The sequence below is a fragment of the Dermacentor andersoni genome, chromosome 1 (assembly GCF_023375885.2).
Source record: "Dermacentor andersoni chromosome 1, qqDerAnde1_hic_scaffold, whole genome shotgun sequence".
Taxonomy (NCBI): Eukaryota; Metazoa; Arthropoda; class Arachnida; order Ixodida; family Ixodidae; genus Dermacentor; species Dermacentor andersoni.
In genome coordinates this window covers 232,347,532-232,361,287 of record NC_092814.1, presented here as the reverse complement: position 1 = coordinate 232,361,287, position 13,756 = coordinate 232,347,532, and the positions used below count along the sequence as shown (strand labels likewise).

At 45.7% G+C, this 13,756-nt stretch overlaps 1 protein-coding gene across 1 annotated transcript in view; it reads left to right on the top strand.

Moving 5' to 3' along the window:
* Positions 1–13,756, top strand: part of LOC126548507 (outer mitochondrial transmembrane helix translocase-like) — a 59,471-nt gene that overhangs the window by 9,069 nt on the left and 36,646 nt on the right. Inside the window, exon 4 of the mRNA XM_050196724.3 lies at positions 12,021–12,089. Coding sequence (XP_050052681.1) covers positions 12,021–12,089 — 69 coding nt within the window. The remainder of the gene's footprint in view (positions 1–12,020; positions 12,090–13,756) is intronic.

The following is a 13,756-nucleotide window of genomic DNA, read 5'->3' as shown; positions in this document are numbered from 1 at the left end:
ACAATTTTTGGACCCATTTTATCGAGGAAAAAGTGCGCGTTAGATTCAAGTAAATATGATAATTGCTTGGGAGTTTTCAAGAATTCTTATGTGAAATTTCAAAGCGCCACCTCAAGAAGTACGAATGAAAAGAATAATTTACAGTGTTTATTAAACAGCGTGTCTACCAACCGGGAAAACCGGTAATTCTCAGGGATTTTGAATAGTCTGGAAATACTCAGGGAAAACTCAGGGAATTTGTGCTTCTATCACGGAAAATTTGCTGTAATTTTATTTAAAGGTAACGAAAGTCGCAGTATTGCTGGCTTGCGCGTAATAGAGAGCAATCGTAACGAATCGTCTTGTGACGCCGTGTCATCGGCTGCCGACTTTGCGGACACCCGACGGCTCCGCGGCACCATGACGTACCCTATAGAGTCAATGTCTAAGAACGTCTGAAATTTCGGACGCAAGAGCCCTTCGCCATCCATCCGATTTTCCGGACTTTTTGCCGTGACCGCAAGACTGAAACGACATTAATCAGAGCCACCACTGCCGCCGTTTTGATTACCTCGGCGCCGTGGTAAACGCTAGGCCTAGCTGCCTCAACATTCGTTGTTAAGCTTCTTGCCGTCCGGCGCCGTGTTTTTCACTGAAAGAATTCGCCGCTGTAAGCAGTGGCACCTACTCCGTCTTTGTGGTCCTCGAATGGCTTCGAAGCTCAAAGTATGGCGCGCTGCACAATGCCGGTTCCCAAAAGTCAGCTTTGCCTCAATACAGAAGTGTTATGCAGTGAAGCATAACAAGCGTGGGAAGGGGCAATTGTCACGGGACACAGTATCTATTCCTTAATTATACACGCGTCCATTCGCCATCTCCTATCACAGTACAGGCACCGACATGCTTAATAAGCGTGCTGGTAGGCCTTTTCAGATGTGCCTGTGGCGATTTGAGCCTTTAATGGCAGTAAAAGACATGCATTCATTTTTCGGGCTGCCCGAATTTTCGGACGTTTTCACGGCCCTTAGTGAGTCCGAAAAAATTGGACGTTGACTGTACAGCTGACGAAGAGGATGCTTCAAATTGTCCGTGGGGCGAACGCACAGCGAAAGGATGATGAGAACAGAAAGGACCTGTGTATTGAGGAATGAATGGGAAAGAAAGCCTGCCGCCGCTTTTTTCACGGAGCTTCAGCTCAAAAAAACAAAGTGTTGGCTGACGCTGGAATGCAGGTGCCCCTCATACAAACCGAAATAAACTCTTTAAAGCAGTGAAACGCAACACTCAGGCGTTGTGCGCGAGCTGAGAGTATGTCAGGAGAGTTGAGGTTGACACACCAGCTGTTGAGAATCTCATTTGTGACAAAGTTCAGGCCTCACACCAATGAGCTTGCTATAAGTTGATAAAAGTAGCTCATATCACCTTCAGTCATGGCGGCCACATTTGTAGACGCGACCTATTTTTGCCATTTCTGTGCAGTGGTAGCAAGGAATAAAGCATGAACATTAAGCTAAGGCAACTTGAACATTCTGATAACCTAAATTATTTCCATTTTGCTTCTGAGTGATATGTATCGTTACAGAGTATTGCTTTGGTAAAGGCACTACCATGTTTTATGTGACGCTTGATGTGGGGCATGTCGTTAACAACATTGAAATATATTTTTTTCTTTCTTGAAATGCTTGAGGCTAATGAATAACTTGTGCATGTAATTCGAGCTGGGGATTTAATCCTTTTTATGAAGAAACATAGCATGACTGATTTTACAATATTCACATTTTAAGTTACTCTGTAAATATAATGACTCATCATAAAATGCTCAGAGTCATTCTATCATCTTGATTTGCTTTCAGTGGAGTTTCAAGCACCACCTATGTTTCACACATATGTATCGACAGTCGATCATGAATCGTGACTGAAGTGGAAATTCAAAAACATTTGTTTATGTATGCATCTCGTTTTTATTCATATTTGAGAATGTTCCACTCGATTTGCAATGAGTTTTACCATGTTTTTTTTTTCAAAGTTATTCCCTGTGCATTTTACTAACCCCTCGCTTCAGATTATTTTTTTTATGAAACAAATGATACTCCTTGCTATTCAAACTGGACTAAGTCATTTTTTAGCATGCTTACTAGAGAGTGACAGCATGGGGCGACATGTGTCAGCCTGTCTTGACGTAAAACAAAGTTCTGCAAAAACAAAGCGCTACAAAATCGCCTCTAGTGAATGCGGTGTTGCCTTAGAAACGCGCCGTGGAAAGTTATACTGCGGTGTATGTCGGTAATTATGACCATGTAACTTACAGAAGTCGCAGTTTCACGAGTAGCGAAGTACGTTTCCGCTACATTTCTTCTGCGCTCTGCGCACACGCAGAGCCATCTTGCGGCAAACACAGAAGAGCCCCTCCTCGCAATGTACGGCGCTGCCCCGACACGCGGCGCCCCACTCATCCCATGATCGCGTCCGCCTTCATGGCGCGCCGCGGCCCGGTTATCTGTGCCGATCGCGACGTTTGGGTAGCGTAGATCGTTTGAGTAGGCGGTCCGAACGGGCTGCGATAACGCTATCGCGTTCCACTCTTGAAGGCGAAGCTTAGGCGTCCTCCAATTATTATTTTTAGTGATTAGATCAGTGCAAAAAGTAAAAAAAAGCACATTCATGCATTAAATAAATCTGCATCACAGAGTGTTGATTGTACCCAGGATTCGTACACCTTCTTGCAATCCTTGAAAACTGTGGCTACGGCGAATCTTGAACATTGAAGGAAACTCCACATCGGGGCTATGCCGTGGACACTGTCTATCGGGAAACGATCCTAGATAATTTATTTCAGAGTGTTACCAAGCTATGCAATATTCTGTCCACAGCCAACAACAACCGACATTTAACTTACCGTTGCCATCCTGGAGCTAGAAGAAGCTTGATCAAGCCCTGCCACCGTTTTGTTGTTTTGCTAGTCTGTTCACACCGCAGCCATTATGGATCCATTTTTGAGCCCTAGGCTGTAGAAATGCTTGGTGTAAAGTGAGTTTCAGCCATTTAGCTTTAACGTGATGAGTATCTTTGACTGAAGCCGGGCACTACCAGCTATCGTATAAGAAGGTGATTAACATCATTAGAATGTGAAAGTAAACTTCGAAAAGCCATCTGAAGAGCTTGAAGTTTGTGTCCAACACAGCAACTGCTTAGCTGCAAGAAATTGGAGCTAAGAACGAGATTTAACTACTTTCCAGTGTATGTGTACAAATAAGATTTGTTTACCCTTCTGGAATATTGGCCTTTGGCATCCTTGAAATGCTTGAATAGTCCTTAAATTTTGAGTCTAATGTTCTGTATGAACCCTGGTTGTACCACGCTATAGCTGCGTATCCAGGCACGTGGGAATGCAATGAAACCGGAGCACTGGTACCTGTCTGAAATGGATATCCGTGCTTGCACCGCACTTGGATGCTTACAATTTCACTCGCACCATCTGCGCATGAATAAGTGCACCATTTTTTTTTCTTGACAGCAAACAAACACTCGCCAAAGTTTGAAAAAAAAAAAAAAACGGAATTTATGATGTTTTGATTCCCCTACGGGTCTCTTGTTCACATAAAAGCAGGACAAGTTGGGCCGTGCCTTATTATACGTAGTAGATAGTGCAGCGATGTGGTGTATATTTCTGGTTGATTTCCACGTGTGCAATTTAGTGTGAGAGGCATTTACTGAATTAATGAGTCCAAAAAAAGGCGGGATGATAGTGATTTTTCCGTGTCGATAACAGTCGCAGAATTCCAATCAATGTTGTGACCCCTGTTAAGGTGATGTTTAGCTAGTGCGTTGGTGGCGGTGTGTCCCTTAGCTACGTCATTTTGGTGCTGCTTGATACGTCGTCTGAAGTTGCCTGTTTCTCCAATGTTCGAAGCATGGCAGTCTTGACAAGATATCTTGTATATCTCTCCAAGGTGACATTCACGTTCCAATAGGTCTTTCACGCGTACCAGTTAGCTGCTTAATTTGTATGATAGCATGTGTGCGACTTGTATGTCATAATTCTTGAAAATTCTTGCCAGTGTTTCGCTTATGCCGGGAGCATAGGGAATAGGTGCAGTTTTCATTATATGAATCAATTCGGTTCTGGGAGGCTCTGTGGAGCGGCGTTCCTGCTGACGTAGAAGTTGGCGAGGGTAGCCTTTACCAGTGAGATAATTTTTTTCTTTTTTTAATTCCCGCTGTTGGGGGTGCGAACTCGTCTGAGCAAAGACGGGACACACGCTTGAACAAAGAAGCTGCCACAGAGTGTTTGTACATCGCTCTGTGGCATTGTACAAATGTGTTGGAAGAGTGTTGTACAAGGACGTCGAGGAAGGCAATTTGTTTGTTGCTTTCTTCTTCAACCGTGAATTTGATAGACCAATAAAATACAGGTGGTCCAGAAACGATTGCACTTCTGACTTGTAGATCACGCAGAAACAGTCTACGTTAACGAAAGAAAGTTTTTGGAGGCCGTGCGAAAGTAGCCAAAGCTTTGCTCTCTATGGCTTCCAAGGCCAGGTATGTACATGTCTCCGAAACAGAGGCACCCATGGCTGTGCCAAAACATGTTTGTAGTAGTTCCCATTAAACACGAAGTAAGTGTTGCTAAGGCAGAAGTGCAGAAGGCCACAGGGATCTTCAACCTCGAATGGAGTTCCTGAGGGTAGGGATGAATCATTGCTAAGCGCTTGTTTGCAGCTTTCCACGGCGAAATCTATCGGTACTGATGTGAGCATTGATTTCACGTCAGAGGAAACCAACCAATCTTCATCATCCAAGTGAATTTTCTTCAGAATGTCAACAAGATGTGCTGAGTCTTCAACATTACAGGATGAGCTTTTGACAAGTGGTCGCAGCACCTGATGCAGATAGTTTGATAACTTGTGAAGCGGAGACCGTGCAACGTTAACAATTGGGTGTAAAGGTATGTCGGGTTTGTGTATCTTCGGCACACCGGATATTGCTGGGGAAGAACTGTTGGGGCACAAGAGGTGAAAATAGTCTCTTCTTTTCGGGTGGGACGAACTTGAAAACGTTAGTAAGCAGCTTTTGAAGCTCGGACTGTACCTTGTTCAGATCCCTGTTCAACTTGGCTTAGGTGGCCGTGTCTTGAAGCAGAGTTGACATTTTCGTTCTATAGTCTTCCTTGTCCAGTACAACCGTTGCTGTAGTGTTTAGCACTATTCGGCACTTTTGCTAGTGTGCAGTGATGCGGAAGAAAGACAGTCATTTAGGTGCATTTATAAAAATCAAAGCAACGTTTAAAATATGTATATATACAGAGAGTTGATGACTGTTTAACGGCAGCCATTGTGTCCACACACACAGCACACGGGAATAAACGGGCTGGGACAGTCCCATGTTGCGAGGCTCACGGTTCGGTCGTCACGGCACTGTGGGTTCACCCATGCTCGAGCTGGCTGTGACGACGACACGCTCAGGCCCCGTTCAGCACGGCTCTAGGGCTCTGCATGCTCAGGAGCCGCAGCAGCAGCAGCCAGGGGATGCCTTGTTCCACACGGCCTCGATGTCCGGCTCGGACGCTGCTCGCGACCGACGTTCTACAGTCGCATGCCCAGCATGGCCTCGGTGCCCAGCTCATACGCCTCTCGCAATCTACGTGGGGTGGTCACACGTGAGGACCGCGTCTAGCACAGCAACATCTGTGCCAGACTGGAACGTTGCTCGGCACAGCTCAGGGACTGGCGGCCCTCGCGTCAGCCAGCGTCTCAAGCACTGGCAGCAGGAGCCCTCGGACGTCCAGGCTCAGCTCCGCGATCCTCCGCACCTCACCACGGACGTCTCGCCTGGCAGGTACTCTCGCCTCATTCACCCCAGGAGCTCGGAACTGCTGCCCGCCTGGTTTGAACACTGCGAGAGCGCCTCGTGCCGCCCCGTGCTCGTGCACCCGTTTCTTTCTTCTTTCTTCACGGAGCTTGGGCGGCCGCTCCGATCTTCTAGCGGCACCTTGCGGCACTTACATATGACAGTTGCATTACCTTTATCAGCGGGCAGGATAACAATCTTATCGTTTCGTTGAAGTCTTTTTACCACATGTTTCTTGTGCTGTGCGATGTTCGTCGTTTTCACTTGTGAAAGCTTCGAGAGCGTGCTGATAGCTCGTGCTCTTGCTTTGTCCCGAAGGTGAGGTTAAACTTGCAGCACAGCTTGCTCCATAGCGCAGGTCAGCTTTCTTGTGTTCGGGCCAAAGCCCAAGTTGAAGTTCAGGCCCCGGTTTAGGATGGACAGCTCCATAGGTTCCAAGTTGTGTGAGGAAAGGTTCACGATGCCTGGTGTGCCAATAACGAAAGGGAAATCACTTCTTATTTTAAAAGCAGGGAAAACTGCATCTTGGCTAGCGCACCTTTCTTCAAAAGTCCTGGCTGCCTGGCTGTTTGCATGAAGTATGACGTATATGTAATCGGTAGACAGAATGCATACCAGTTTTCACTCGGCGAAAAAGATGTCATTTTCTATGCTCTTAATGCTTGCTCTCGTTTCTAAGATGTGGGCCTGAAGAAGTTGCTTTTCTGCTTTAGCCACAACATGTTTTCCAAACGTAGTCTTAACTAGAAGTGGTAGTTCGAACGACTTGGGGATGAGACCGTGGTTCTTGCAACGAAGGCTGAAATGCAGGTGGCAAAGAAATGAAGAGAGTCTTGATTTAAGGCTTACATATTGTCGGATTTTATTGATGGCAGGCGGCCCATATTTTTCGCATAGAGTAACATAATTCAGGGTTTGACGAAACGGCGTCTGGCGAGGGGTGTACATTTTCTTCTTGACAGCAAACAAACATTTGCCAAAGTATGAAGAAAATGTGCACCCTAGCCAGACGGTGTTCCGTCGAACCGTGGACAATAAGTGCACCAGCGTGAGCTTGTGTGGGCCTGCAGTGATACATGTGGTTTGGCCTTAATGAAGGGATGTGGAGAACTAAACACAGTAGCTGTCCTCCACTTAAATTTTGCAACTAGATTTCTTACGTCTTGTTGCTATGATTACCTTGTTTTTATGGTAACCTTTTGCATAGCTTAAAACTTGTTAGGGAAACAGCTGTTGGTAATTAATAGTATTTTATTGAGCAGTAATATTTTAATCTTGTCTGTTTACAATCTTTTTGTGGCATTTCTATAGTGCCTTAGCACATGAGCACATGCTGGCGTGTCCCACGTGTTATTTAGAGCGCAGCTTTTAGGTGCCCATTCCTGCGGCGACCGGCGGTGGCGTATCCGATTGAGCGCAGCGAAAGATGAAGTGAAGAGGCGTGAAGAGGAGGCCGTGAGTGGAACCATGAGGCGGAAAGTGGAGGAGGGTGGTGAAAGCGTCAGAAGAAAAGCGTAGTGCGGCGACGATAGCTAAGATGGTGGCAGAGCAGAGCGCGTCGTCTGGGAGGTCTGTCAGTGGTAGCTGCTGTGAATTACACCCAAGCGCTGGCTCTCGTGATCTCCAGATTAGCAAGGCAGTCGCGCCACACTTTGCACCATTCGCAACGTGCTGCACAAGACAGATTTTCTGTGCTAGTCAGTATATCGTGAAATGAAAATACGTATACAGCTGCACTTAAATTCCGCATTAGGGAGTATCGTAATCGTCGGTTAATTTTTTTAATTGTATTTTAAAGGAATCTGGGGCTCACTGCCAACTCTGAGGCCATGTTACTTTATTCCCAAAGGCAAAGTATGGTGTACACTCATGAGAAGGCACTTGTTAGCACCATAAACTTCCTTGAGGGCACAAGCCTGCCAGAAAGCATGTTTGCATGTGTCTGGTGCGTACTTCTGTTTTTATACTTCACTCCTTAAAGAATAGTCCCTGTTGAAAATTTTTTTATACACAAAGTTGTAAAGTGTTTTCCAGGGAGCGCTCTACAGCACTAATTTTTAAAAAGGTTGTAATTGCTCATATAAAAGCAAATAAAATGTTGGAAGTCTGTGGTATGAAGAGGTGAGCTACACTCCCTGCAGCATAGGCTCTTTGCCTCAACCAGTGCCCGCAAGCGACATTCTTCCCCCCACTTTCTTTCATACAAAAGCTGAGGGCCCAGGTAACATATACCTATCGATTCCAGCCTACTGAATTTTTATTTTGATATCTTTTTTTCTGTCTACTTGCTGCGCAGCACATTTACAGAGGCAGTTTTGCACACTGCATTTCACGGGGCTCCCCGAGTGGTTTAGGCTGCTGCAGGTGCTACGCTTGTGACTCGGATGTGAATAAAGGGAAAATCAGACATCCACCTGGTCGTAGCAATTGCTACAAAGGCGACAATTGCGACTCAGATGTCTGCCATGTACTTTTGGGTAAATTGGCTCCACGGAGAAGGGCACACAGACTTTCATATGAATTTTCAGCTGCTTTCCTGGCATGCATATGTTTAATACTTTACAGCCATGTTTGTCGCCCCACTATCTTTTTCTCTTTTTGCAATGCCCAAACTTGATGGCGGGCCCCTTCATATCCCTCACCCCTTCCCCACCCATGGGTGTGGTGGGACAATCAGATGTCTGTGCGAGGGTGAGACAGTTAAAGTGCCTGCAGTCATTTCTTCCTGTTGAATACCTTCCAAAGCTCCAAATTTTCTAAAGCATACAAATTCATGCTCATTCTAAGAATTTACGCGTTTTGTTAAGTTTTACGAAAGAAAGAAAATGGTAGGCGACCGTAATCTTTGACTTAGGTTTTTCTTAGATTCAATCGGGGGGGGGGGGGGGGGCACCTCAGTGTTGGTATTCTTTAGGTTAAGTAAGCAAATGTCTCTCCTGGCACGATATGCAAGGGAGGGAAGATGAGCAGGAAGCGCAGCGCTCATCACCTGGCGGGGCATAGCCCCCTAGCGAGTGGCACCAAGCGCACCTTACGCGCCCTCTCCGGTGCCGACTTTAGAGCAGGTAATGAGCGCGCGCATGCAGCTGTTGCGAGCGAGCGAGCAGGTGAGCGCCAGGAGAAGAGAAGCGAGAGAGGAGGGAGTGACATCACATCCACTTTGCCAGGCAGATGTTCAGTCTATTCCAGGCAACTGTTTTCCATTAATTAGCCGATTAAATATCATGCCACTTTCTTATGTGTGTGTGATGCAGGTTCTTTAGTTTAAGGTGAGAACCCAATTGAGGACGAAGCCATTTGTTTCAAAAACACGCACACAAATTTTTAATAAAACTAGAAAGAGGATAAAACATAAAATAAACACTAAAAGAGACATCACGGCAAGAAACACACTTAGGGCTAGGATGGCGTTAACAGTATGCGAGTCCGGGCTGACCACGCCTGCAAGGGCACACAATAGTCTCGACGTGGAGAAGCGGCGACAATATGACAAGAGAAGTGGCGCCAGTCTCACCAAAGGTCGGGGTGTTGGACCGTTGATCGAGCGACCAGGGCGCAACAGCTCTGGCTTGGAGAGGGAAGGTAGGCGGCTTGGCGGCACGAGCAGATGGCGGCGGCTTTCTGGCCAGGTAGCTGGGCGTGGAACTCAGGCCCGTAGCCCGCCTGCTCTCGTCCTGCCTACGGGCACAGAAGCTCGTTCGCCGGCCTCGGGCAGTAGGCGGCATGAGCAGATGGCGGCGGCGTTCTGGCCTGGCAGCTGGGCGTAGAACTCGGGCCTGTAGCTAGACTGCTCTCGTCCTGCCCACGGGCGCAGAAGCTCGCCGGCCTTGGGCAGCAGTTCACGATCGGGTAGAGTGGTGACGCACAGGAACGGGTTGGCAGGAGGCCCCGGTCAGGGGAAGTCCTGGTGGCTCAGGTCCGGAACCCGACGGCCTGTCTTCAACTCCCAGTCCAGTGGCCGACCTTCTCTTGGCGTCGCTTCCTGGTACTCTCCCTGTGTCTCCCCCTCTTCTGCCAGTGTGCCTCGCTTTTTCTCCCGCTCTGGCCGATTTGTCGTTTGCTCATTGGCTGCTTGAAGCTCCGTGGTCTCTTCTGATTGGACTGGCTTTTTCTCTTTTTGTTTCTTTTCTTGCGCCGCGTGTTCACGTGCGGGACGCTCTTCGGCGTTGTTGTTTTCCATCCAGCACGGAATTCACCTCGGTGCGCGCACTACTTGTCGTCTGCTTCTTGTCCTCTCCAACCACCACACCGTGTTGCGCACTACACATGTCACAGTGTGACTTTATTACTTCCGTTCTCTACTTCCGGGTTTCCAAGAATTTCGCCAAAGTGGTGCTCACATGGCGGGTCTCTAAAGTCTACGATTCTGTGTTTTAGTGTGCGGCAATCGGTGATTTCTAATGCGAATTATTCAAAACACTTCAGTAGCTCTACTTCTAACTTATGCTCTGATATCATATCTATAATGAAACCCATGAATTTTGTACTGTACTATTTAAAAAAATTTGTTTTTTCTGATTTGTTTTGAATTTCGTCCCCGGTCATCTCAGGAGGTGAACTGAAAGCGCTGCACAAGAAACAAGTGCCACTAAAAATCCTGCTGTAAAAAAAAAAAAAAAAAATCGCTTCGTCTGTCTTCAACCACACCCTTGGAAGTCTTGATTGTGAAAGGACTTCAAAGGGTTACGTTCTTGGAGCAAGCTTATTCAGACACGTTCCTGAAGCAGGCAAAATTAGCAACAGCTAAGTCACTGAACATGCCACTGTGATATAAAAGCAGCACATCATCGAGCGTACTCTGCAAAAAGCGAGACCGCTGTTCCAATAAAACAAACTTAAATGAACAGAACAAACAGAAACTTTGGTGTCATGGCGTTGTACCCATAGAAAACTAAATAAGCTGTTCATTCAGCGCATGAGCCCTGGGTTTTGATCCAATGCCGATCTGCTGTGCACCGAGCGGCTGGCTTAGATCAGTGGAGCGCTCGACTGGCTATCACTCGCACTATCCTTGTCCCAGATGACGTGCTCATGGGAGCCCCGAGATGCTTGCTAATTCTGATGTTGCCTGACGTCGTTTTTTTTTTATTGTCGACTTTCCTTTTGAGCCGAAAACCGATAAACATAAACATTTCGGTTTGACTCCGAAACTGTATAATTAATATTCTGGTTACATTTGCATTCTAGTGAATTTTTTTTTCTGTTTGATTTCATTTTGTGCCGACACATTGGCGTAGATACATCGGCTGCCACAGGGTGCCGCCACAAGATGTTCAACTTTAGGGCGAGGCCAGCGGGGCATTGCTCCTTTGCACCCCCTTGTTGTCTCCCCTGTGTAGCTTCCAGTGCACTAATAGAAAAGAGAGAGAAAGCTGCTCATCGGCCTGGTAACCGCATCCAACTTCGATTGTGCTTGAACGATATGAAAAATTTTTGTAACAGGAGATTTGTGAGGCAACTCAATAATTGTCATTCTATGAGTGCTTAGAAAAGTGTTTCAGTGTCCCTTTAAAAAAAAAAAGTATAATGTTTACAACTCTGTATCTCAACAATGAAATGCGATATTACAATTCTGTATGTTGCACCTAACAGGCGTCTAAAGTGAAGGAAATTGATATACATCACTGGGAAATATATTACTAGTTTGGGAGAAAGACTTCTGTAACACCTTTGTAACGTAACAATTTCACCTAAGCTGTAGATTCATGCATTAATTTTGTCCACTTTAGATGGTCTATCGCATGCAGTTTATGGAACTGCAATGTTTTTTTCCGGCAATGCTACAAATTTCTTAACTTCATGCTTCAATATTTTTTAAACTTTGGAATTTCTGAGAACTTTTGTGTAACATTCCAGGCCATAAATCAAAATTCTACTTGCTAGAGGCTTGAATTTAACTTTATTTCTCATATCCAAGAAATTTCATTCAACTTAGTTTAGTGGTTGTCACAAAAATGCATTTCTGTGTCTTACATATATTCGAATATGAAAGTCTGAGTTGGTCCTGAGCTAAAGCGATCTCATAATGGCTGTTCTGTTGCTGAGTGGTAGCTGGATTTGTTTGATGCAAACTGAAAGTTGGAAAGTAAAAAGTTTGAAACTGTCAGTTTTAGCCACTACGTATTTTGTATTTTGTATATACCATGTTCAGGAAAAAGAGTAAGAAAACATTCCTTTTTTTTTTTTTTTTGCAGGAGTGCTTCTTCACGGCCCACCTGGCTGTGGCAAAACCATGATTGCAAAAGCAACAGCACGGGAAGCTGGTGGGTGCTTGAATTTCAATATTGTTCTGAGTGAATAAAATGGCATCACGGGGGGGAACCTTTAAAATCTGCACTAAATCGCAACACTAAATGGTACAGCACTGGTAGATTGCTTTTTTTGTAACTATGTATAGCTGTGTTTTGTCATTATGCATTTTTGTCACTCGTGCAGGAAAATGCTGGAAAGCAGCCGAGTTTATGGTATATTTAAAGTGAAATGTATTAATTTTTTGTAATTAACAGTCAACTATCTTCTGTTAAACATTGCTGCGCTGACATCAGGGGTAGCTAGTGCAGGATTTTCAAGGCAGTCTCCTCACCCGCAACCTTGTGCTTTCTTATAAATGTTTTTTTTTTTTTGGCATGCAAAGCATCTGCTCTTTGTCAAAGGGGCCTATTTGGTATTTAAAAAGTGTCATCTTTCACTTGGAGCTTTGTTTTGTCCCTGAAACTATTTTTGCTGCATCTAAGAGTGCTGCCTAGACATGCAGAGTATCACTCCTAGAATGCTTTCTTAAGAATTTCATGTGGTATGCAGTATTTAAAGACCCACAAGTAATTAAACGTTACCCTCCCCTTTAACCCTGGTATTCCCCCTCTGCTTGTATTCCGTTCTGTTATGGCTATCTTCTGCCTCTATGGACGGAACATTATGTGGTTGATTTGAACTGAGTGTGTTCTTGTCTCTTTGTGATGCATTCTTTTTTTTTTTTTTTCGGCTTTAGGAATAATTGTACAATTTGCTTATGGGGATGGGCTTACGCGAGGCTCACCCTCCAAGCGATGGTCAGGCAAGGGCATGGCTCTCCTTGAGTTTGCCACACACAAAGTACATCATAGCTTGGTTCGTCAACTCTTCGAAACGGTACGGAGTAGGCTTGAGCATCAGATAGCCAGCAAGCATGGGTCGCAGCTTACAGATTAAAGGGACAACTAAAGGCAGATACTAAGTCAATGCGAACTGTTAAAATGCCATTTGAGAAGCCTCACAGCGCTGGTTTCGTGCCAAGAAAAGACTTAGTTTACAAGAAAATTGCATCTGAAGGGTCCGCATATCTTTAGCGCAATTGAAATCGCCTGCCCCTGAGCGGGAAGTGGTGATGTTGCATACGCCATTCCCGCCCTTTACTGCTGTCGGTAAGAATAACGGCGCCCGACAGACAGCGCTACAGTTTTCTGCGTAAAACACAAATGTGTGGCCATAAAGAAACGGAGCCAAGACCACCATCTGTTGGATTCACCACTGCAGCGCTGCTCTTGGTCAATTGGCATGAACCGTTCGGGAATCCCATGACATCGCATGGACGTGGCATTCTCTGCTAGTGTGAGTTTAGCGAGAAATCCCAGCACAGCATTATGCGGTGATGAAACTACTGAAACGTGCAAGCATAAGCAGCACAGAGTGGAAAAACGAAACTTTTCGTCCACCGGCATCGTTGTCAAGGGTACCGTTAAATGCCCCGATATTACTTACGTAGCGTCATTGTGCGATGCCCATGTCTTTTCCTTCAATACACCGTTGTCCTCTTGGGGGGGGGGGGAGGGTCATGAACCTGCGCACGTTGTTTAACTATGTATCTGCCTTGTATCAATATATAGGCCATGGTGGCCGCATTTCAATGGAAGTGAAATGGAAAAACACTTGTGTGCTTAGATTTAGGTGCACA